The 24,701-nt window shown below is 53.0% G+C and overlaps 1 protein-coding gene and 1 non-coding gene across 10 annotated transcripts; both read left to right on the top strand.

Moving 5' to 3' along the window:
* Positions 1 to 1,670: 1,670 nt before the first annotated feature.
* Positions 1,671 to 24,673, top strand: Smtn (smoothelin). Of its 9 annotated transcripts, XM_078039587.1 has the most exons (22): positions 1,671 to 1,828; positions 3,578 to 3,708; positions 8,373 to 8,521; positions 8,877 to 8,970; positions 9,070 to 9,148; positions 9,243 to 9,340; positions 10,302 to 10,622; positions 10,704 to 10,776; positions 11,388 to 11,459; positions 11,540 to 12,055; positions 12,249 to 12,421; positions 14,359 to 14,451; positions 15,533 to 15,685; positions 15,762 to 15,837; positions 17,035 to 17,199; positions 17,297 to 17,359; positions 17,564 to 17,636; positions 18,984 to 19,157; positions 19,374 to 19,491; positions 20,028 to 20,179; positions 21,106 to 21,270; positions 24,370 to 24,591. In XM_078039587.1, the coding sequence occupies exons 2-21, from the start codon at positions 3,658 to 3,660 to the stop codon at positions 21,248 to 21,250; spliced, it is 2,838 nt and encodes a 945-aa protein (XP_077895713.1). In that variant the 5' UTR covers positions 1,671 to 1,828; positions 3,578 to 3,657; the 3' UTR covers positions 21,251 to 21,270; positions 24,370 to 24,591. The 9 variants fall into 9 exon arrangements, with proteins under 9 accessions (XP_077895713.1, XP_077895712.1, XP_077895710.1 ...); XM_078039586.1 differs by lacking the exon at positions 21,106 to 21,270 and having other exon boundaries at positions 19,377 to 19,491; positions 24,370 to 24,673; XM_078039584.1 differs by lacking the exon at positions 21,106 to 21,270 and having other exon boundaries at positions 24,370 to 24,673.
* On the top strand, positions 16,147 to 16,219 carry Trnaa-ugc (transfer RNA alanine (anticodon UGC)). Its single transcript has one exon. It is a non-coding gene; the product is annotated as a tRNA-Ala (tRNA).
* Positions 24,674 to 24,701: the final 28 nt, after the last annotated feature.

The raw sequence follows: 24,701 nt of genomic DNA, 5'->3' as shown, positions 1-24,701 counted from the left end.
ACCCTCTGCAAGTAGGAAGAGAAAGAGGCAGACAGATAGGTATGCTCTGAGAGTTTGACAGCAGGGACTGATTGGGACCCTCACATCCTTACTGTACCACAGGGGTAAATAATTGTGAGTGCAAGACTTAAGTCAATGTATATGGGCCTCATCTGTATAATTCCTCCCAGCCTGTAGAGGAACATAGCTAGCACCAAGCATGCAGTTCACTGGAGCCAAAAGCCACACCTCAAGCAAGCCCTAAGAATCCAGGGGGCCTAGGTGTGCTCTGCAAGAAGGAATGGTCCAAAGTGGTGCATGAGGTACAACAGAGTTGGCTTTGGAGGACATACACACTCCTTCAGGAAATAACATGGGTCCTAGGCCAAGTAGAGACACCTGAGGACCTCAAACTTTATCTGCCAAATTGTTCTCTATTTACCCCTGCTCCAGGGTGATTGGAAGATGGCTTTCTTCTCTGTGCCTTGATTTTCCAATGTGTAAAACTATTTCACAGGGTTTGGGGGATGAAATGAAAAAACATGGAAAAGAAAGTGTATACTAGATCTCTCCTTAAATATGTGTGTGTGTGTGGGGGGGAGTTGCTGTAGCATAGCATTTGAATCCAGGTTCTTCTGGGGCAACTGGAGCCAACTTCCAACTTCCCACAATCCTACGTTCTACTGCTTAGAAGCACTAGACTCAGAAGGTGTTAGACTCAGAAGGTATTAAGTATGAATCACAGCTACACTACCTATGGGTTGTCTTCATCTGTATAATGGGACAATGATTCTGGTATCATTTGGTTGTTGCAGGGATTATGTACCTGGTGCATGACAAGTACAGAACAAATGAATTATATTTTTATACTTTTTTATTTAATGGCAAGTAATTCAGACTCCATGTTCCCAGTCTCCACCCTTTTTGGTCCCCAAGGAGAATAGTTGGGGTAGCAGGTTCCAGGGACACCAGCATGTGGAATAGAATGAGTCTGGCTGACTTTTTGTTTGCTCTTGGAAATGTTGGCTCTCTCTGAGCCTTAATTTCCTCCATTTGTTGAACGAGAGTCTAGAGTCCATATTCCCTGTTTAGGACTCTGGCGCTCCAAGAGGCAGATCCTATAAGGGCTTGGGAGAAGCACGCTAGTTGAGGGTATCTGTGCAAAGGTATGTGCGCGGGGGAAGACATGCTGTGTGATTGATCCTGCTCCATCTGAGATGGTCCCAGGCAGTCCAACACGGGGTCAAGGTGCTGCTGGTCACTCAATCCCTGCTCTGAGGTGGCCCAGACCAGGTGTCCCAAAAGCGGCCTGGAGGCGGCGGCAGAGCTTGAGCATCGACGCGAGGAGTAGGTGGAGTCGAGGGAGGGGACGTGATCTCACGAACAAAGAGAAGGGCGGAGAAGAACTGCACTGATGGCTCTGAGAATTGTATGATTCCAGGCCACTTACCCCGGCTTGAGGCACCCTTCTCGACTTTGGCATAGAGCTTTACACCTAACTTAGAGATGCCCACCCGACCAGCCACTAGCTCCAAGACTGCAGTACCCAACACCACTGGCCCGCGAAGGGCGGGACTTTAGGGCGTGGCTGTCAAATTGAATTTCCCCAATGGGGCACAAGGGTGGGCGGGACCCGACAGAGAATTGGCTGCTGCGTTAGGGTGGGGAGGAGCCAGTGAGGCTGCTGGCGCGGCTGGACGGACCACTCCAGCAGAGTCCAGAGGACGGTTGCCGGGCGAGTCTGGCATCCCGGGTTGCGGCGCCTCCCGCCGGACGGTCTATAATCCATCTGTTGAGTCTGGAGCGAGCTAACCCGAGGCCGCCCCACACAGACGGTCTGGACTGAAAGGTAGGTGGGCGGGCCTCAGGGCGGCTCCAGGACCCCCGACGGGTCTAGAGGGTAGAACCCGGATATCTGGACAGGAGCTCTGGAACTCCGTATGTGGGAACCCACCCAATCACGCGAGCTCCAAGTAAAGGAGAAGGTTTTGAGCCGTGGAGGAAGACGCCCTCATACCTCCAAGAGGTCCTCGACCCTCAGGAACTATAGTCTATGGGGGATGGGAGATACCTTGAGGAAGCGCCTACAAACTTGAGGCCCCTCAGTCTCCAGGGTCCCCAGACTGTGTGATAAGAATCCGTGGGACTAATGAGGGGAAGCAGCAGGAATTTCTAAGAAGGAAAAGACTTCTCACAGACACTTGGGTGTCCTAAATAAGACAGTAGGGACCCCCTGCCCCAGGGAAAAAAAAAAAAAAACATGAGGAAACCGAATGTTCATGGAACCTAAGGCTGGTGACCACTGTGTGATCCTCTTGGGGTGGGAGGGTATCTCAGACAAAGTACGTAGAGAAGAGGCAAGGACCCTCGCAGGCAAGGGTTGCAAAGTTGACACCTGTCTGAACAAGGATGGGAAAAGCAAGCAGTGACCTGAGCAAGCAGGTGTGACAAACCCCACTTAGGACTTCCTGAGACACATTCACCAGATGGGGTGACTAGCTAAGTGACTGTTCTGGAGAGGGGAAGGGGATGGTTGAGGGATGAATCAACAAGTGGAGGAGGGGGTGGAAAACATGGGACTCTTTCAGTCACCATATATTAACTAAGCACCCAGGTGTGCTAGGCCATGGGCTCCTGATTTCCAGAAAGACAGATATTAGCGCTACAAGATGAAGGAGAATTGGGCTAGGACCCTGGATCATGATTTAGGGGTCCATTTTGATGGGTAGTGATGGGGCAAGAGGGAGTGCCTTGGGCTCCTGGGGGCACTTTGGAAGAGTGCTTCAGAAGCTGTAAGTGACGAAGATTTTTATTGTATCCTTTCCTGTCCTTTGAATCTTTGGGTTCTTCCTTTTCCCTGGAACAAATCCCTGGCCCTCTCTGATCCTCTCAGTTTGCCTGAAGTCCAGAGTTTGGGTGAATCAGCTTCTGAAGGCACTCTCAGCTGGAAAATGAATTGTTTAAGTATGTGACTGCCAGAAGGAGCTGGGTGCTTGTATCCTTGGCTTCAAAAGGTCAGGACAGTTGGCATCAGGGGGATGAGAGGAGTGGAGAATTGTGTGCCCTAAGGGCTGACTCTCAAGAGTTGGAAGACACAGTTTCGCAGCTCCTGTACTTGGGGGATTGAGAATGATGGTGGCATCAAGACCCAACCCACAGCCAGAAGCTGAGTTTGTGCAGTGGGTGGAGGTTGGGCAGGCTGTGGGGATGGGAGGGTGGGGCAGGAAACTGTGGAGACTGGTGTGCACCCCCTGGTGGTGCATCCAGTTTGGGTGGGCCTTGCTGGACTCAGGCTTGTCAATCCAAGTCCCTGCCCTCCCTGTTTAAGACTTAAATGGGATGAGGACCCAGCCTGCGCCACTGGCAGATGAGCTGGCAGGGCTGGGACAGGGATGCCTATTCTTGGTTTGGTGGGTTTTCCAGAAACCACACTAGGGTAGAGGGCAACTCCCAGCCAGAAGGCACAACACAGGATGGGATAGCAAGAATAGGACAGCAATGGATGGTCACAGGTTAGAGGGAAACCGAGGCACAGGGCCTAAGTGCCTATGGTTTTCTAGCAGCCCCAAGAGGCCTAACTCATGTCTGTCCTCTGCAGAATTCTCTGAGCGGGTGTCAAGTGCTATAGGCACTGGGGAGCTCACCAGGAGGTGACAGACAGAGCCAAGAGCCAGTGAGATGGCAGACGAGGCCTTAGCTGGGCTGGATGAAGGAGCCCTCCGGAAACTGGTAAGTGGCCCCATGACCCCCACTGTGGGGTAGGCACACTAGGCTAGAGAAGCAGGATCAGTCAAAGCTACCTCTCAACTAACAAGAAGAGATGGGGGGGAGGGGTCAAGGGAACAAGGCCAAGCTGGTTCCATGTGGCTGATGCAAAGGCCCCTGTGGCATGTGCTGTGTGTGCCAGGTGTTAAAACCTGGTCCCTCCCAGCACCACCCCCCTTGCCACCACCTGTTTAAACAGTAACTACTGAGGACTTGCCCATGTGCAGTCACAGATGTGGGCAGGCTGGATCTGCCTCTGCTAAACAACAGCCTGGACAGTGCCTACCCCTGAAAGCTGTATAACAAAAGTAGCAGCAATGATTAATAATGTCAAGGCACAGTGTGAGGCAGGCTAGGTGCTCAATATATCATCTCACAGAATAGTCACAGTAATTCCAAGAGCCAGCACACTCAGAGAGGTGAAGTCACCTGCCCAAAAGAATGCAGTTAGAAGCCGTACCAAGATCCAAACCCCAAAGAGGTTTATGGGGGACAAAGAACCCTGGGAGAGTCAAGGCTGGAAGAATAAATGAGACAGAAACAAGCTTTGTGGACCCCTATGAGTTCTGTCTGACTTCTGGTCCGTCATTTTTCAGTGTCTCAATTTCTTTACCTGTATAATGGGGGGGGGGGCGGAGGAAGTGTATATGACCACAAAATCTAGGTCCTTGGATTGGCATAGGGGTGAAATGAGGTGTGGGCCCAGATCTTGGGATGGAGGCAGAATGGGTCCCCACCATCCCCTTTCCCAGTTTCTTCCTACCCCTATGTACAGAAAGGCTGTGGGGGGACATAGCAAGGAAGTGACATGACCACCAGAGAGCCAGGCAGGTATACCTTGGGGAAGAGCTGGAGTCCCACCCCCTAGTCTCTGACCCTTGTCCAGAGGAGAAAATTAAAGATTTACTTTTCCTAGGAGAAGACAAATGACCCACTCCACCCCCGTACTTCAGGGAGTACCCTGAAGGCAGAAGATGGAAGGACCCAGCTAGGCCAGCTACCCAGCACACAGTCTAACTGCTGCGATCTCCCCAAGGCACTATGCCTGTGAGTCCTCAGACCAGTGCCTTAGACTCTCTCTGAGCGTCTGCTGCCACCAGTCGCCACTATTATGAGCAGCCTGGAAGGGCAGGGATTTGGTTTTTAAAGGTGGCTACTGGTCAGCTCTCCTCTCCTCAGGAAGTCAGAGTCTTAATGGGAGTAGCGGAGTCAGAGCGCTGCAAACAGAGGAAAGCCAGGCCTGGTTCCCGCGAATCCCCATCTCTAGGGGTCCGCATTGAGGCTCAGGGTTTTCAAGCCGCCAGCTCCCACTTTCATGTGAGGTTTGGGCACTGGAAGCAGTGATGGAAGTCACTCAGTACCCTCCCTGGGAGAGGACAAACGAAACCCCGCCCCTTGTCTCAGAACCATGTTGCTGCCAAAGGTCTTTCCCACCCTGAGACCAGTTCCTCCACCGCCCGGGCGCCCGCCATTTCTGCAACCGGCTGCGGGAGAGTCCCGCCCCGTGCTCCGGCAGGGCCCGGCCCTCGCCGTCCTCGTGGCAGGAACCGGGGCGTCCCGAGCCGGGCTCCTCCCCGCGGGGCCGGGCCTTATAAGGGAAAGTCGGGCTAGCTCCGTCCGCCCTGAACCCCAACCAACTCGGGGACCTGGGCAGCTGCTTCCGGCCTCGGCTCTCGCACATTCCTGAGGACCTGGCGGTGGGCTGCACGGAATGGGGGCGTCTGAGGACATGTGTCCTGCGTGCCCCTCGGCCACATGCCGGACGCCCTCCGCCTCGGTCCTGGGTTCGCACTCTTAATACCCTTGCTGGGTGACCTGAGGAAGCAGCTTAGTTTCTGTGAACCTCTGTTTCCTCTCTGTAGAAGGGGACATTAAAGCCGGCGGCGGCGAGGGGCTTCCTGTCTGGTTCCCCCCTAGGCGCCTAGCGCGACGCGGTTGGGAGACGCGGGGGCGGGCCCTACGCGCAAAGGCGCTTCTGGAGCTTCTGGACATACAGCACCCCCTGGCGAGACGTCGCTCCACTGCTAGCGGGTCCCGGGTGGGAAACTGGGGCCTTGGGATTAAGCAAATGCCTGGAGAATCTCCTGGGTTTTGCAGGTGGGGAGAATGAGGAACAGAGAGACGCTGGGCCTGTCAGACGACCCCAGCAAGGAAAGCAGAAAGTACCGGGAGCACACCCCCCCGCGCGCCCCTCCTTGCAGAGGAGGAAGCACCCTCTTTCCTCCCGGGAGAATTTCACTGGGCAGTTTCGGAAACCCGCCCCATCTCCTTCCCCTTCCCCCTGGTGGACAATGACTCTTTGTACTTCCTTCCCTCCTTCCCTCAGCCCCCTCCACACACAGCGGTTGTGCCTGAGAGGGTGGGGAACACAAGCCATACAACAGAGACACTGTGGACACTGGGCCAACCTTTGCCCACAGGCCCAAAGGGAAGGGTCATGCCAGGGAGTGACCAGTGGAATGAGTTCCATCCCTTAGCCCTACCCCACCCACTTGGGGGAATTAGAGAGAAGTTTCCAGTTTCTGGATGGGGACGCTGAGGCACCCAAGGCTTGCAGAAGTGTCCAAGTTACCACATCAGTCTTTTGGGGGACAAACACCCCATCTCTAGAGCCCAGCTCATTGGAAATGGGGACCCAGAAGACAAAGGGCTAGTCACTCTGGACTGTTTATCTTCTGAGTAGCAGGAGCTGAACTTACTATCACGAAGGTCCCCCATCATTCTCATTCTCCCTCCCTTTGCTATAATAGGCCCCTCAGGCTTACGAATCTCTAAAGGGGTCTCCAAGTTAAAGGGATCCCCAAAATACAGTGCCAGGGCCCTGTAGATTCTCCACCATGACCCACAGACCCTAGCATCACAGTTGTCACAATCTGGGGCAGGCCCTGGGTTCAAATTCTGACTCAGGTAAGCAAATCACTTCTTTCTCAACCTGTTTCCTCTTTTGTCAGATGGGAATAACAATGTATCTAGGATATTTGTGAGGTGAGGACAGTGAGGGCTTATTACCATGTCTGACACACAGATTCTCAATACACATGTCCTATCTCTCACATTTACCCTCTCTTCTCTCTCCCTCCTAATTGGCTAGAACAAAGGGGGGGTGATAATTACTGCATCTGCTTATTGCACATGCAGGGGAGAACTGAATCACTGCTCCATCCCTATCCTCTGCCCTGAGGTGAGGGCCATTGTTTTATCCAGCAAATAAGGAAACAAAAATACAGAGAGATTAAGGGGTGTGCCCCTCACCACCCCTCCAAGACTAGACTGAGGCTTAGACCCTCCCATACCTCCTCATGAATGTGGAACCTGGAGGGCTCTATCCCCCAAGGCTCTCCCCATTATTTAGTCTAGGATGAATTGGCTCATGGCTGAGTTGGGCCAGCCCACACTCCCTGCTGAAACCTATCTATCTCCAGCTCAACCACACCCCAGCCACCCTGCTCCCCTACTGAGCAGAAAGAAATGATAAAGGGGGAGGCTAAAAAGGAGAAGGAAAGAGGCTTCCTTGGCTCTATCCCCTAATTGGTTTGGGGGATAGGGATAAAAGAATCACCTGAGGGCTGGGGATGTGGCTCAAGCCTGGCATGTGTGCCGCCCAGGTTCGATCCTCAGCACCACATACAAACAAAGATGTTGTGTCTGCTGAAAACTAAAAATATATATAAAAATTCTCTCTCTCTCGCTCTTAAAAAAAAAAAAAAGAATCACCTGCCTTTGCTTGCTCCTATCTGGCTATCAGACCCCACACTGAAGCCTTTTGCCTTCTTTTTGCCACTTTCTTCCTGGGGCTATGGGCCAGCCTCCTCCCTTGAACTACACATGATCCCTGGGATGGGGCCTCTATCAGGTGGTGCAGAGGAACCACAAGAATTAGCTAGCTCAGAGAAGATGTCCTTTTCTGGACCTGGTCAAGAGCTATAGGGCTGAAAAACTGGTGGGAGCACCTGTATTCCATAGACACCCTCTCTAGGATTCTGGGTAACCCCTAGGGCCAGTTGCCTTATCTCTCTGTGGAGCTTGCCTTCCCTCTCTGGGTTCTGGCTCCTTCAATGGTATCTAGGACTAGGACAATGAGGGGGAAAAATAGCCCCCAGTCAGACAGGTAGCTAGGATTCCTGAGCCCGTACCCCTGTTTCTCCATCTGTCAATCAGCAAGGCTATGTTGCTCTGGGACTGAACTATGGGAGTCTCCCTTGCTCACAGGGGTTCTCCAGCTACCTAAATCACCCTTCCCTCTAGGGACTGTTTTTTAATGACTCACAGGAATGACTGCTCTTCTGTAGCTGCTCCCTAGTTTTGGGGTTTTGATGAAAGGCTCTCAGAAGTCAAATAACAGGGAGGGGTGCTTGGCTGCTTGGCACCTGACACAGGTGGGCAGCTCATTTACAGTGGGTGCTCTGTGAACCACAATGCACAGCAGGCTGCCCAGGATCCTTGGTGCTGTGAGCTGGGGCTCCCCCTGAGACCTCTGCCCTGGGTGGGTGGTCAGGCACGTGAATGGCTTGGAACTGATAGAGTAGAGACAGGCCATTCATTGTGCCATAGGCAGAGCCGTGGGCAGTTGGTGCCAGCCTTCCATCCCTGATTGCCAAAATGACCCTCACCCACACCTACCCTTGCAGCTAGAGGTCACAGCAGATCTGGCAGAGAGGCGAAGGATCCGCTCAGCCATCCGGGAGCTGCAGCGGCAGGAGCTGGAACGTGAAGAGGAGGCTCTGGCATCTAAACGCTTCCGTGCAGAGCGGCAGGACAACAAGGAGAACTGGCTGCAGTGAGTGGCAGGGTTCGGGGTGGGGGTTGCATTGGAAATGCATGTGGGAAGGGAAGAATGCACCAGGGCTCAACTTGTGTATAGGAAGGTGTGAATACAGGTATGTGTATCATCATGGACTATATATTTATGGTGATGTCCTAGCCACACTGGTGTGGACAGCATGTCTGAGTGTGTGGTATTAGTTCCCACATCCAGGGGCATTTGTGTATCACTGTATGGCCAGAGAGTCTGCATAGGCAGCTACATATCCCACTGTCAAGGTTCTGGGTACCCTGTCCTGACCCTCCCTTTAGCCCACATCCTCCATGACCTGGCCTTGGCAATGATAGCTACAGTCATAATATCTTTGCAGCTCTCAGCAGCGGGAAGCCGAACAGCAGGCTGCCCTCACACGACTGGCAGGGCGGCTGGAGTCTATGAATGATGTGGAGGAGTTGACCACACTGGTATGGCCCAGGGCAGGGGATGGGGATAGGACTGGGACAGGGCAGGTGAAGCACCTTGACTCTCCAGCCTAAAACCCATGACCTGCCTCTCATTCTCAGCTGCGAGGTGCTGGTGAGTACGAGGAACGCAAGCTGATCCGAGCTGCCATCCGCCGTGTACGGGCTCAGGAGATTGAGGGTATGTGCCCTTTCCTGGCTCCACCGCTGCCCTGCTGTGTGCTGCCTACAGCACCTCCCAGCCACTCGCCTGACACTTGCCTCTGCCCTTCCAGCCGCCACTGTGGCTGGGAGGTTGTACAGCAGGCATTCCAACAGTGGCTCCGGAGAAGACAGCAAGGGGCGGGCAGCATACAGGCTGGAACAGCATAAGGTAAGGCGCACGGCCATGGTAGAAGGGAGGCTCAGTGTCTTGTGCCCACAGATGCCAACATTACAGAGCTCCTGTTTGTCTGCTACACTGGTATTTGACTGTTAAGGGAGGACCCCAGGCTGTGTTTGCAGACACTGGAGCTCTCAGGCCTCTGCCCATTCTCTCAGGCAAATTCCAGCCACGTGTCCTCTACACCAGACTTTGTTTCTATCCAGGCCTTCCTCTCAAAGCCAACCTGTCTACACTGCTCCCAAGTTTCTGCCCCTTCCCCATTACCATTTTTATTGATACATAGGTCCTCTCCTACCTTCACTCCTACTTTCTAACCCCATTCCTGCCATCCAGCCTGCACCTAGCAGCCAGAGGGATCTCACAGAAATGCAAACCTGACCCTGGTGATGTTACCTCCCCTCCTTAAACCCATCCCAGGCTGCCCCTTACCCTCCAGACAGCCTGCATCCTTACCTTGATTCACCCAGGGCCTGCGTGTCAGATTCCAGCAAACTGTTGGAATACTGTTCAGAGTCAGAGCTATCTGTTCTCCAGGAGTGCTGGTAAAGTCAGGCCGTGTAGATTCCCTAAATGACCAGCAGAGGCCGCTGGGTCACTGGTCCGGGCAGGTTTCTCTACCTATTCACTGATTAAATAGGCTGAGTGAGGGTCAAGGGCCTTTGCTCCAGGGATCTATTAGGGCCAGGAATCCCCAACAGGTCTTCTGCCATTTCCAACCACTGACATTAGGATCTGGTCCTCTCTGAACCACCTTTGGCTAGGCAATGCCAAGAGACTAGAAAGTAAGGATCAGAGATAGCCCCATTCTTGTGCAGGTTCCACAGGAAGCCATGCTCAGCTCCTCTACTTTTATGCCCTTGCCTTGGGCACCTGCCAGCCTTGCCCTCCATGGGTGGGGATAGCACTCAAGGTAGGAAAATCTTGGTTGAATCCTATGGGTCCCCCACAGGTATCAGAAGTCAAAGAACAGGAGCAACAGGCAGAGGTCCCAGAGCCAACCCCAACTCCCGAAGGGACCAGCCAGGATATAACCACAGTGACACTCCTGCTGAGAGCCCCACCTGGGGGCACACCTAGCTCATCAGCCTCACCCAACAGTTCACCTACCACTGCTTCTCCTGAGCCTTCACTGGAGCCTGCTGGAACCCAATGCCCTGCTGCCGAGGCTCCAGGCAGTCCTGAGCCACCTCCTAGCTCTTCGGGAACCCCTAGACCTGATTCCCCCGAGTCGCCAGCCACCCTCAGCACTGAGGAGCAGGTGGTCACCAAGGTGAGTCTGGAACAGGAATGGGATGCCAAGCAAATGAGATCCATCTGGAATCAGCCCTGCTTATATCATGTCTCCTTGCAGCTCCTGCCTGGGCCCACAAAGCCTCCTGCCACCCAGAGCCCCACCAGAGGTCCTTCCAATACAAAAAGAGCAGGTGAGGGTTCCATCAGGGATAGCTACAGGCATCTGCCTTTCCCTGCCCCAGACTCCCTTTCCCTGACTGTAGAATGCACTGATGCCTGGATAGCTGCAGCCTCCTCAGGTTTAGGCAATCCCTGACTGCCCCTGAGGTGTCCCCGCCCCTGGCCAGGCCCACCCCTGCCACCCATGGCCAGAGGCCTCCCTGCAGCCTTGAAAGGCAACGGGCCTCAGGCACATTCTTTTTCCCAATAAGGGAGTGCGCCCATCTCCCAGCCAGAGCCATGGGCAGTGCTGGCCAGGGGGGCTGTCCCCTATCCCCATCAGTAGGGAGGATCTAGACACCATTCCTCTAGCTCAGGTTTAGCCCTGGCCCCCAGAAGTGTCCCAAGTCACCCTGGGGTCAGGGTAGGAGGCAAGGGAAGTGACTGCCTATGGGAGAGATGTGGCTGAGTAGGAAGGCCTTAGCACTGGATGATACAGGAGGGGGTGGGGAAGTTTGGGGTATACAAAGGGGTTGAGAGGCTAGGGAGATGTAGAGGAGGGGAATATAAGAAATGGATCCCCTCCAATTCACTCTTCTTTCTCTTCCCGGGCATGGCTGCCACCTACTCCTGAACCTGCCAGATCTGGCTAGCCCCCAGCCCTGCCAACGCTCCGTATCTGTGCTGAGCCCCCACCAGCCAGCCCAGAACCAAGGTACTACCTATTCTCAGCACCCCAGGATCTGGGAAGTCCCTGTCCCATTTAGCCACTAACAGCCCTCCTGTTCTTTCTAGAGTCCACTCCCCTTGCCAGCGGACCTTCTCCATTCCAGCGGGCTGGCTCTGTGAGAGACCGCGTTCGCAAGCTCACATCCAATTCTCCTACAGCTGCCAGGCTCCAGGATGGCCCACCCCGGGCAGCTTTAGGTTCCCCGACTCCCACAAAGCTCCTGGGCCCCTCCTTCATCAGCACCACCCCTGCTGCCTCCTCTAACAGCTCCTCCTCTCAGGGCCCCAGTGACACCTCCTCCCAGTTCAAGCAAAGAGGAACAGCCCAGCCCCTGGCCCAGCTTCGGAGCTGCCCCCAAGAGGAGGGCCCAAGGGGGCGGAGCTTGGCTGCCAGGTCCCTTGAAAACAGAGCAGGGGGGCCTGTGGCCTGTTCAGAGGAACCCAGTACCCAGCTGCCCGTGGCCGTCGGTATTGCTGAGCCAGGGAGCAGTATGAAGACTACATTCACCATCGAGATCAAGGATGGCCGTGGCCAGGCCTCCACAGGCCGGGTGCTGCTGCCCACAGGCAACCAGAGGGCAGGTAGGCCTCCCCACCATCTCCCCACTACTGGGGGTGAGTGCCTGAAGTTACCCAGCTCTGCACAGAGGACAGATGCTGTGGCCAAGGCTCAGGGTATCTCCAAGGGGTGCACTGGGAACAAGAGCGCCACCAACCTTGGTTGGCACAACCATCATCCCACCAGTTCCTGACAGCAGCCCTTCTCCCTACCCAGAACTGACACTGGGGCTGCGTGCGCCCTCCACGCTCCTCAGCACCAGCAGTGGGGCTAAGAGCACCATCACCCATGTCAGCAGCCCTGGGACCCTGTCGCGCTTGGGCAGTGTTACTCATGTCACCACCTTCAGCCACTCTTCCCCTGGTAGCCGAGGAGGCTGCAGCATTAAGGTGAGCTCTTCTTCATCCCACCAGCTCACCATCCATCATGTCAAACTGCTTAAGGTCATAGGAATTGCAGGTTTTCTCTCTTTCCCCTCTATACATACCTAGAAACTGAGGCTCAGAGAAGGAAAGTTGTTACAGTTGTTACAGCAGATTCATTAGCCAGTTGGTGACCAAGCTAAGACCAAATTCTAGTGTATCAGCCACCAGGCATACCAGAAGCTCATTTAATACTGATCTTAAGCTTCCTACTTGCTGAACTCTGGTCTTTAGTCCAGAATTTGTTGATTTCATTCCTAATGAACAGATAGGAAAACTGAGGCTCAGAGAGGATGTTAGGTCTTTGCCCCCCTTTCTGTGACAGCCCAGTGACCCTGTTCCCACCCAACACTAGACATCAGTCCTGAGGTGTAGAGCTGCTCATGAGCTGATCCAAGATCAGCCTGACCCATTAGAAGATTAGAGATTAGTGATTAGCATCTGCGTCAACCTCCCTGTGGGGGTTGGGCAGAAGCATTGATGGGGGACAGACAGGAGGGGGAGTGGGCACCAGTCGGCGAAGCAGCAACCTAGCAGGTGCCACGGGAACTGAATACACTGCATCCTTTCATTATTCATTCCTAAGCCTGGGATCAACTGGCTAGGAGTTCATTTGGGGAAGGGATCCTCAGCAGGCCACCCAGCTGCCCAGGTAATACCCTGTATGCCTAACCAGAAATTGGATGGGGCTTTGGTTGAGGTGAGATGGCTATAGCCAGCTCTGTGTCTTCTCAGAAATGACAGGGAAAGAGTCAAGACAATAATTCATCTTTGTCCAACATCAAGACCAGTGTTGTCTGCTAAGAAATTGGGGTGGGATGTCAGGAGGGAGTGGTTGTAGCTGAGACCCTTGAGTGGATAGAAGATGCTATGGTGATAGTTGGATCTTGCACTGCCAACTCACCTCAGTTTCCCCATATAGGGGAACAGATAGCATATCTGTAATGCACTTGCTTAAAATTTGTGATTGGATCTGAACACCATGGGCAGGCTAGGGTCCATTTATCTCAGGGCTGTAATACTTATTACAGTTGTTATAGCAGGTTGCTCAAAGTCCAGTCTTCTTGTGCCTCCATTTTCCCCATCTGTCCAAGGATTTCTAAAATGGAATTGCATGAGGGCAAAGGCATATTGGCTCTAGAGTCTAGCAAATAGATCCTTACAGTTAATGTATATGGTGGTTCGAATAGCCCTATTCCCTGCTCCCTGCCTCAGTTTCCTCATCTGTGAGGCATGGGATCCTGGTCTCATTAATCCTTCAGAACACATGCAGCCTTGCTGTGCTTGTGGTCTGTGATCTGTGTGGGGCCAGGGCCAGGCCTGGCGGTCAGCCTACTTGGACAGGCCACCCCTCCCCCATTGTCCCCACTACAGAGGAGCCCAGAATAGGTTTCTATTTGGGCTGCAGCTCCAGCTGGCTGGTGGTGAGCTGGGAGGCCAGCAGGGGAGGGGCAGGCCTGCTGCCCTTGCCTTCGCCCTCAGCAGCAAAGACTCTGATTCTGCCAGCCATAGAGAGCAGTCCCTGCTACTGTCCCACCATTACACCCCTTAGAGTTTTATCCCGCACTATGCCGGGGGTACCAGGGCCTGGGCCTGAGATGTCTGCAGCCCTCGAGGAACGGTTGGGCCAGGCTTTGGAGGAGCTGCAGGCGGTGGCTGAGGCAGGCCGGGCGGCAGTGACCCAGGCAGCTGAGGCAGCTGTAGCCGCCATGGAGCCTGTGGCCCAGACAGCTGAAGAGTTGCGGGCTGAGACAGCGGCACTGAGCCTGCGGTTGGATGCCTTGAGCAGGCAGGTGGAAGTGTTGAGCCTTCGGCTGGGGGTCCCACTTGTGCCGGATCTTGAGCCTGAGCTGGAGCCCAGTGAACTGCTCCTGGCTGCCGCCGACCCCGAGGCCCTCTTCCAGGCAGCTGAGGATGCCGGGACCCCAGTGGCCCACCCACCTGCCTTCAGCACCCGCCGCTGCTCCTCTGCCGGCCCCACCCACAGCAGCAGTCTTGTAAGTCCCTCTCAGCTGGTGGGAGTGGGTGGTTTTGAGGTAGGTCCTGCCTCTGCTAAGTGACCTTAGGTGTGCTATCACCTCCTCTGAGCCTCAGTTTACCTATCTATACAGGAGACCAGGATAATAGTGCTCCAAGATTAGGACAAGAGGGCACCAGATTTACCCTGAGGCATATGCTCTCCGAAGCTGCCCTGGCATCCCCTGGCATGGCCATGGCCCAGCCCCACCCCAACCCCCACACTCCAGCCAGGCTGAGCCTCCCTGAAACAGCTGCCACCTCAGCTCTCCTTACCATTATGGCAGATAGAGAGGCCCTGCCAGATAGGGAGAAACTGTATTAGTTGGGCTGGGGCCTTGACTTCAATAATAAGGAGATGTCTTGGGAAGAGTGGGAGTTAGTTCGGGGCTGGAGGCCCTTAAAGGATGGTTTCTAGCAAGGGTGGGATAGTGGGAGGAGGGATTCAGAAGAGAACTTCAGTGAGGTCTTGGCTTAGAGCAGCCCCAGTCAGATACCTTGTTAGGAGTCTGCAGGCCCTGATCAACCCCCTTAGCAAAGGAAGATGGGATATGTGCCGCCTGGGTACTGACCCAGTGTCCCAGGTCTCAGGAGCTGCAGGATGCAAAAGAACTGTCCTGGGAAAGGGCTGGAAATAAAACAGCAAAAGGAACTCAAGTTCAGAAGTTATACTATCTTTATCTCAGATCCCAGGTCGCATCACATTTATAGAAGGACTGTAAATCTTTCAGCTGCCCTGAGCCTCAGTTTTCCCTTCTGTTGAATAGGGATAATAAAATCCCTAGTGTTTATACAAATGCTTGTTATTGAATAGAAATCATTATTATGCCACTACCACTTGGGTTTAATATGATTATGGATATGTGGGAAAGCATACACCAAAACTACTAGTTTCTCTTCAATGAGTCTGACACCACCATGGCCATCCTGGAGCAGGCAGACTGGCAGACTACTGATTATTTCCAAGGCTGTGCCAGCAACCCTAGGATATGGCCCTCTGACCACTGTGGACATTGTGAGTTTCATCCTTACTTAAAGGCCATGCTTTCCCCTACCCCAAAGATGGAGCCAGAACCAGCGGAGCCCCCTTCTGCCGCAGTGGAAACAGCCAATGGAGCTGAGCAGACTCGGGTAGACAAAGCACCAGAAGGGCGGAGTCCTTTGAGTGCCGAGGATCTGATGGCCATTGAGGATGAAGGAGTCCTTGATAAGATGGTATAATAGATCTGGTGGGTTAGGGGTTGGTAGTAGGTGGGAACGTGCCAGTAGACAATGACACCTTTATTTGCAGCTGGATCAGGCCACAGATTTTGAGGAACGGAAGCTCATCAGGGCTGCACTCCGGGAGCTCCGACAAAGGAAGAGAGGTAGAGAGTCAGGTTTCCTACCCTAGATCCAGCTACTCTATTCCCCACCTGCTTCCCTCACTCTGGGGTCCATTTATGGATGCTCAAGCTTATATAACTACCCTACCCAGCTTCGCCTTTTCTAGACCCAGCTGTTCCCTTGCTTTCTTCCCCTGGATTTGACTGATCCCTTCCCTAGCTGCTTTTTGCCCCTGGCCATTCCATTCAGCATCCCTTCTCCTTCCTAGACCCAGTAACTCCCTCCCTCAGCCATACCTTCCTTGGATCCAGTTGTTTCTCTAAGTACAGTCAATATTTCCCTGAGGGGTTGGGAATATAGCTCAGTTGGTAGAGTGCTTGCCTTGCATGCACAAGGCCCTGGGTTCAATCCCCAGCACTGCCAAAAAATAAAAATAAAAAAAACTATTTCCCTGAATCCAGATACTCTTTCCCTGAGCTGTTTCTCTCTCCCAGAGGTCCAGTGACAGCCACCTTAGTCTCTGCCTCCATCCAGCTTCCCCTTTCCTGAACAAATCTACTTTCTCTCCCTGTTACTCCTCACTGAACACAGCTATTCTTTGCCTCAGATTCTAAATTCCTTACTTCTCCAGATAGTTTCAATTACTCCTCTTCTAAATCTAGCTGCTTCCTCCAGGGCCTACTGACGGCCACCCAGCCTCTATCCCCACTTATCTAGTTCTTTTTTAGGCCCAGTTAACCCCCTTCAATAGCTCCTTCCCAGTTACTTTTTTCCTGGATCATATTGCTTCTCAAATGCCTCCAATCACTCTCTCCCTGGACCTAGATAATCCTTCCTTCAGCTGCTCTTTTCCCCACCTACAACAAATTGATGGCCCAGTCAGACTGTTTAGTCAGCTACTCCCTCTCTAATTTAGATGCTCCCTTCTGACTCAGCTGTGTATTCCTATAGAAACTTCTTTCTTGGATCCAAAATATGCTTTTGAGATCAGTTATTCTGTATTCCCTAGTTTCTGCCTGAGTCCACTCCCCCCAATTCATACCCCACTCCCTGCCAAGTTACAGCTGCCCTCCCACCCCAGCTACTCCTAGAGAGGCCCCTGTAGATTTAGACTGTGTCATTATTGTTTCTAACAAGCTACCCTCCACTCCATTTTGTGTGCCCTGTGTGCCTGTGCACATGTGCCGTGTGGGCACTGGGTGGCCCTTCGGGGTATGCATGGGACATCCCCAACCCAGACCAGAGGGAAAAGGAGCGGGAACGGCGGCTGCAGGAGGCACGGGCCCGACCAGGGGAGGCCCGAAGCAACACAGCCACAGAGACCACCACAAGGCACAGTCAACGTGCAGCCGATGGTTCAACTGTCAGCACTGTTACCAAGACTGAGCGGCTAGTCCACTCCAGTAAGGGACCGAGTGGGACTTGGGGTTCAGGGTGGGAATAAATCCCCCCACTGAACTCCTGTGCCTCTAATACCCTTCCTCTCATCTACCTCTCCAGATGATGGCACACGGACAGCCCGCACCACCACAGTGGAGTCAAGCTTTGTGAGGCGCTCGGAGAGTAAGGCTGCCTAATGTGGCTCTGTGCCTACCACTTGCCTCCTCGTCTCCTCGTCTCCTCACCGCCTCAGGCTCTTCCTCAAGCACTGTCCATCTTCAGCTGTGCTCTCACTTTCTCTTTTCTACCTGTGGTTATCACCATCTTCCTGTCTCTTGATATTCCACCCGGGGCCTCTCACCTCACTGTATTCTTCATTTTTTGCAGATGGCAGTGGTAGTACCACAGTGCAAACCAAAACTTTCTCCTCTTCCTCCTCTTCATCCAAGAAAATGGGCAGGTGAGCTTGGTGTGTCCCATACCACAGAGGAATCAGTGCCACAGGGTACCTCACTTCATACCCATTCTGCAGATGGGTAGACTGAGATGCTGTGAGGTGATAGGTGTATAGCCAAGAAGGGACAAAGTGGGAGTCAGACTTGCATTGTGGTCTCACTTAATTCTCAGCCACACCATGGTGGGAAGATAGATGTTCTGTGACACTAGAGGTTTGCTTAGAGTCCAACACCTCTGAGTGGCAGCAATAACATTGAACCCTCAGAGAAGCCTGCCTATCATGCTGAGCTGCCTCCTGGCACTGCCACTTCCCATTGTCTACAAACTACCTCCCAGGTCACAGAGCACCTTTATACCTTAGTTCTGTGAGTGGGTGGCTAAACTCCCACGTTACAGAAGAGGTCAGAGTTGGCAAAACTGGGAGTGGATTAGAATCTAGTCCAGGGACTCTGAATCAAACCTGCATCTCTGTCTCTCTGCATTCAAGTTCCAGCTCTGAATTCCCTCTGAAATCTTAGGCAAAGTGCTGCCAAGGTCCTCAGTTTCTTCATCTTAATTGGTAATAGCATGTGTCCTTTTCTCCCTTTGTTAAACTTAAAATGGTACATAGGAAGGCTGAGTATGTAATCTAAAAGCAGAATACTTGTCTAGCATAAAGAAGACCCTCGGTTCTATCCCCAGCACTGAATGAATGAATGAATGAATGAATGAATGAATAAATAAATAAATAAATAAATAAAGTAGCACACAGAAAAGGCTCAAGGGACATGAGCTATTATTTTTGGCATTATTATTATTATATGATAATTTTTATTACTTGATAATGCCCAGATTCTGAATGGGCCTATAACTTGATAAAATAATGAATCTTCTCAGGTAATTCCTGGGAGCCAAGTCTGATCAAAAGACCCTGGCTCCCATCTTCCTATTTTTGAGCCACCATGTACTCTGTAAAATGGGTGTTTGAAGAGCTCAGTTGGTAGAGTGCTTGCCTTGCATGCACAAGGCCCTGGGTTCAATCTCCAGCATCACCAAAAAAAAAAAAAAAAAAAGAATGTTGCTTCTGGGCTGGGGAGATAGCTCAGTGGTAAAGCACCTGCCTAGCATGCATGAGGCCCTGAGTTCAATTCCCATCACCACATAAAAAAATAAATAAATAAACAACAGTAAAAAATGATATTAAAAAAAAAAAGAATGCTGCTCCCTCACTGGTTGGAATTGCAGGTGGTAGAGATACGGCAGTATGGGAGATCCTGGTACACAATAAGATCCATTCCTCAGCAAGCAGTGGCAGAGGCTCAATGTGACCCTCTTCCAGCTCCATAATTTGCCACCCCATTCAACCCTCCAGCATCTTTGACCGCGAGGATCAGGCCAGCCCGCGGCCTGGCAGCCTGGCCGCACTGGAGAAACGACAGGCAGAAAAGAAGAAAGAGCTGATGAAAGCACAGAGTCTGCCCAAGACATCAGCTTCCCAAGCACGCAAGGCCATGATTGAGAAGTTGGAGAAAGAAGGTGCCACGGGGTGAGCAGCAGAGGGCCAGGGTTGGGAAGTGGAAGTTGGGCTTGGTGACCACATGTTGGGGGGGATGGGCGGGTCCAGGGGGCAGGTAGAACAGGAATGAACTGTGATGGGAAGGGTCTGAACATCATAGAAAACAGGGCCTGGGGGTCTGTCAGGTGGGTCCACCAAGGTGGTGACCTATAGCCTTGTGACCTTGCTCCAACATGGCTCCCACAGCAGCCCTGGCGGACCTCGTGCAGCTGTGCAACGCTCCACCAGCTTTGGTGTCCCCAATGCCAACAGCATCAAGCAGATGTTGCTAGACTGGTGCCGAGCCAAGACCCGTGGCTATGAGGTGAGCCCAGCAGCCTCCTCAGACCCCAGCTTATCACCTCCTTCTTTAGAAAACTCACTCCCCTCTGAGTTTCCACAGCTTCTAGCAGTGAATATGGAAAGCCTTCTGCAGTGAGGATCTGAGAGAGAGGACACATGACATGTCCTAGATCCCAGAATAAGGATTAAGTAGCAGGGCCTAATGAGAGCCCCTTGCTGGGTGGGCATGGCTCAGGGCCCAACCCAACTCTTGAAGCCTTCACCCTGTTGCACTGTGGAGAGTGTTGGGTAAATTTCTCCAAGTGAGGAAAGGAGTGATGGAGGCATGACCACTGCCTTAGCTGGGTGGCACTGGGCCTCTCCATAGCTCCATCCCCCTAAATCACAGACATGGGAGTAAACAGACTGGGTTGGAAGAGGCTTGTGTTCTGAGTACTCACCTGTTGTGCAGACCTGAGCAAGCTATTGAGCCTAGATCTGGAGTGCCAAAACACTGAAGGATAGTGGGCATGGAGGAATTGCCCCCAGGGTCCTGACCAGTCCTTCTACCTCCCATAGCATGTGGACATCCAGAACTTCTCCTCCAGCTGGAGTGATGGAATGGCCTTCTGTGCCCTAGTGCACAACTTCTTCCCTGAGGCTTTCGACTATGGGCAGCTTAGCCCACAGAACAGGCGCCAGAACTTCGAGGTGGCCTTCTCATCTGCTGAGTAAGTGTGGGTCCCAGCCCTGCTGGTGTCAGCTGGGCTCAGCTGACTCAAGACCCTCTGGAGCTGGCCAGCCACACTGTGGGTCTGTGGCTGAGATCCCCTTCCCCAGAAAGTCCCCTTCCTCCTCTGCCCCTACCCACCTGCTCCTGAGTGTGCCAGGTGCCCGTCGGAAGGAAGGAGCTACAGGTCCACCTACCAGCCCAGGCCAAAGCCCTCCAGGTGGCCTTGTCCATATTCCCTCCCTCCTCCTTCTACCCCTTCTCCCTCCTTTCTCCCTTTCTCTGTCCTCCTCTCTTCCCACTATCACCAGAGCTTCCTGCTCCCACGGGGTCCTGGCTGGAGATTCCAAAAGGAGGCTCCTGGCCCGGGCACCGTGCCCGTGCAGCCTATATAGGTGCTGCCAAAGACTTATATAGGACATCAGCAAGCCCTCCACTTTGGAATCGTTGCCCCTTCTGCTCACTTCACTCTCAGCACCCTCCTCCATCTTTCCGTCTCTTTCCTTCTCTTTCTGGTTCCCACCAGATTTCTTCCTCCTCCTCCCTCCACCTCCTCTCACGCCTCCCTCACCCCCACTCCCTGGGGCACAGCCCTCCTCTCTGACCATGGCGCCAAGCCATTGCCCCCCCACCCTGCGTTCCCGCTTGCCCCAAGAGTTCTCTGCACCTGTGACTGGTTTTGCCCCCCCACCCCTGTCTGCATTGCACACCATTAGTGATGGGTAGTGAGCGGCACGTCCACAATTGGGAGGGGGCATGCGGGGGGCTGGCAGACTGCAGCACCAAGAATGAAACTGAACTCATGTCTCTATGTGTGTGTGTATGTGTGTGTCTCTCTGTTCTCCCTTCTCTCTTCTTGGCCTCTTCCCCCTCTTCCCCAACTGGGCCCTTGCCCCTTGCCCCTTCCCGGCCCCCTACCCTCCCCAGGACCCATGCGGACTGCCCGCAGCTTCTGGATACAGAGGACATGGTGCGGCTTCGAGAGCCTGACTGGAAGTGCGTGTACACGTACATCCAGGAGTTCTACCGCTGTCTGGTCCAGAAGGGGCTGGTAAAAACCAAAAAGTCCTAACCCCTGCTTGGGGCCCCACGGTGAGAAACGCCGCCTCTCCCACCTGCCGTGTTTCAACTGGAATCTGCTCATCAGGGCTCAGAGTGGGGCCCGGGAGGTGGATGGGGCATTGGGGAATGTTGGAGGGCCCTTATAAAAGGCAGAGGGTGCAGACAGGATCCTATCTTTGATAGTTCAGGGCCTAGCAGGTGAAACCATTATTCATAGTCAGTAATGACCCAGGTGAGTGGAATTATGATGGGGAAAACCCAAGGGAGGCTCCTGATCCAGGCTGCAGGCCCAGAATGACTTTCTGACCAAAGTGCAAAATAAGTTTGGATTTGTACAACAATTTCAGGCTAAAGAAGGGAGAAAGTTTCCGGCAGAGGGGGTGGGGTGAGAGAGATGGAGAGGATGGCACACCCCAGAAGGAAGGGAGCTTGAGTCTGAATGTAAGGATGGAGGAAAGGGCCACAGGCAGGAATTTGAACTTCTTCCTGAGGACAAGAAGAGTCCTAAAAGATTTCTGAACTGAGGAAGGATAGTTGTAGGCAAGTCAGTATTCTAGAACAATCCTCAAATGAGGCCTGAGATGGACTAAATGCTGAGACCAGTATAAAAAGTGCAGGGTACAGGCTTCCTGATCTGCAAGGAAGCAGGAGGGTCAGTGTGGATCCTGAAGAGTTGGTGGAGTACTCCAAGGTGTGAAGTTTGGGAATAGGGCCAATTACAGGAAGGTGTTTCTGGCTGAATGTCCTGGATTCCCCAAGCTAGCTATGGCATATCCTCTCTTGTCATTTTATTTCAGGGCCACAGTAGAAAATTCAGATTCTAATTAACTGCCTCATTATATATAGGAGCTCAGAGCTGGGAGAGGTAGGCTTAGAGTGTTTCCAGGGGTGAGGGTTTAAATCCGAGCTGAGGTCAGAAAGTGGGGCTCCAGATTCCCCATTTAGTGGCTCTTTTCTGTGTCCCACCACTGTTTTCCTATCCATTTTGTAGACAGAAGTAAAACCAGAGAGAGCAAAGGGATTGCCTGAAGTAATGAGTCAGGGAGAAAGCCAATAGAGTACACTCAGAGAGGCCCTTTCGGGTTTGCAGTCATTGTGGAGGGCAGCCCACATATGCACATACATACTCAGGTGCAGGTAAGAGGAAGATGGGCTTGATGCTGTCTCCAGGTCATATATGGACTTGGGAACTGCTGCCCAGCAGGCCAGCCTGGAGGGAGAGGGGCCTACTGCAGCCTGATCCAGTTGGAAAGTGTGACTCAGCTATGCTGTTGCCCCAGTTGCCTGGTGTTTGGCCTGTCACTGGGGCAGCCTGAGCCCTAAGCCGTGCACCCCAGTGTAAACAATGGCTTTATAAGGTCTCCAGGGAAGGCACCAGGGGCGGGAGGGGGCTCCAGGTTGGGGGAGGGAGGCCAGGATCCCCGGGAAGATAGCCCAGCTGGAAGAAGCTTCAGAGAAGAGGCTGCTTCTGTTCCATGGTGCAGCTGGGGAAACAAGCCCCATGTGGGACAGGGATGACCCTAAGGGCACATAGCACATCAGCAGCAGAGCCAGGAACCTTTCACTCATCTTTAAGTGTTTTCAAGATCTGAAATGAGGTAGGGAAAGGCTGTACTGTCATAAAGAGGAGAAAACAAAGTCACAGAACAGGTCAAGGCCTTATCTAGTATTCACAGATGATTTAGGGTATAATCTGGACTGAAACAGGTTTTCTGCCTCCCGGGCTTCTTCCTTAAAAGAGTCTCAGGTGAGCTGAGAATTGGCCTGAGTGTGTCTGCAAACGTACAAGACGGGAGGTGGTCTTGGGTTGTCTTATGTCTTGGAAACAGGATCAATCCTTCCCATGGCTTCCCTGCCAAAGCAAACTTATTCAGCAACGTTGACCAAGTGCTTACTATGTGCCACACATGGCAGATGGGAGGAAATAAGGCAGGAAAGGCCTTGCTTTGGGAGAGAGGGGGAAATAGAGCCAGAGACAGCTCTGGAGTTGTCAGTTGCATCGTAGTCACAACCTATTCACCCCAGAGCACAGAAAGGGCTCCTGCAATAGGGAAAATAGGGCTTTACTCAGGTGCCTAGTGAGGTCCAGCCCTACATCTGCTGTGAGGCTTGCAACAAACAAGGGGCAGCCCTGACCCCTAAGCAAACAACTCCTCTGGTCTGTGACTCAGTTTCCCTATCTGTAAAGTGCAACTTGCACTCTGAAGGATGGTCCAGCTCAACTCTGAGCATGTTGTAGATAGTCCATTGGTATTGGTTGGTACCCTCATTTGTGCCCCCTTCTCTACCCAAGGCAGATGATTAGGGTGCAAGAACCCCCCCACACACACACACTCGCTGGGTGTGATGGTGCACGCCTATAATCCCAGCAACTTGGGAGGCTAAGGCAGAAGGATTGTAGTTTGAGGCCATCCTGGGCAACTTAGCAAAATTTAAAATAAATGAATAAATAAAGGCCTGGGATGGTAGTTCAGTGATAAAGCATCCCTGGGCTCAATCTCCACTACTGAGGCAGGAGGAGGAAGAACCCCCACCGACACTCACCACACACAAGTGCACATGCATGTACATACACACACACTTCTTGGCCTCCCTTTCCAGCAGCAGGGTTATCCCTGGAGCATGGATAAGAGAATCCTTAGGCTGCTTGACAGTAAGTACCAGATCAGGAAGCTGACAGAAAATTATCAGGGCCCAAAAATCCTAGCCATGAAATGATTTGTCAATAATGACACCCCTCTGTGTGCAATGGCCCAGCTCAGAGGCTTTTACCACTCGAGTGTGTTAGTGAGGGTGAGCAGGAGACTTAAAGGTCTCGAGTCAGGAACTCCCCAGTTCTGAAGGGCTGGTAAAAGAGACCCACAACCTGTTTGGGGTGGGACAGGCTCTGTCCCCATCCCCATCCCTCAATCTCCTCTACCTGCCTAGTGTAATATGGGTAGTGTTATCTCTGGGATTGGGCTGGTGGGACCAGGGCTTCTTGCGCTCCAGGAAGGCTTTTTGCCCAATCGATGAACAGTAGAGTTTATGAAAGACCAATAGGCTGCAGCAATGAAAAGACCTCGCGTAGAGGGGCATCACAAAATGTGGGCTGGTGCTGACAAGAATCCCGGTACCCGCTCCCTGCAGGATGCTGGTGGACTGCGTGCCCTTGGTGGAGGTGGAGGACATGATGATCATGGGCAAGAAGCCCGACCCCAAGTGCGTCTTCACCTATGTGCAGTCGCTCTACAACCACCTGCGGCGCCATGAGCTGCGCCTGCGTGGCAAGAATGTTTAGCTGCACCGCCCGCACCGCCCGCCCGCAGCAGGTTGCCGCCCCCACCCTCCCGGCACTGTCTCTTCCCTGTGCTCCCGCCCACCGCTGCCTTGTCTGTCGCGACACCCTCCTCCGCATACACACGCGTTTTGATAAATTATTGGTTTTCAACGATCCTGACTGCCTCTCTTGGGGGAGGGGG

The sequence above is a fragment of the Ictidomys tridecemlineatus genome, chromosome 2 (genome assembly GCF_052094955.1).
Source record: "Ictidomys tridecemlineatus isolate mIctTri1 chromosome 2, mIctTri1.hap1, whole genome shotgun sequence".
Classification (NCBI taxonomy): domain Eukaryota; kingdom Metazoa; phylum Chordata; class Mammalia; order Rodentia; family Sciuridae; genus Ictidomys; species Ictidomys tridecemlineatus.
This window is presented reverse-complemented; position numbering and strand designations above follow the sequence as displayed.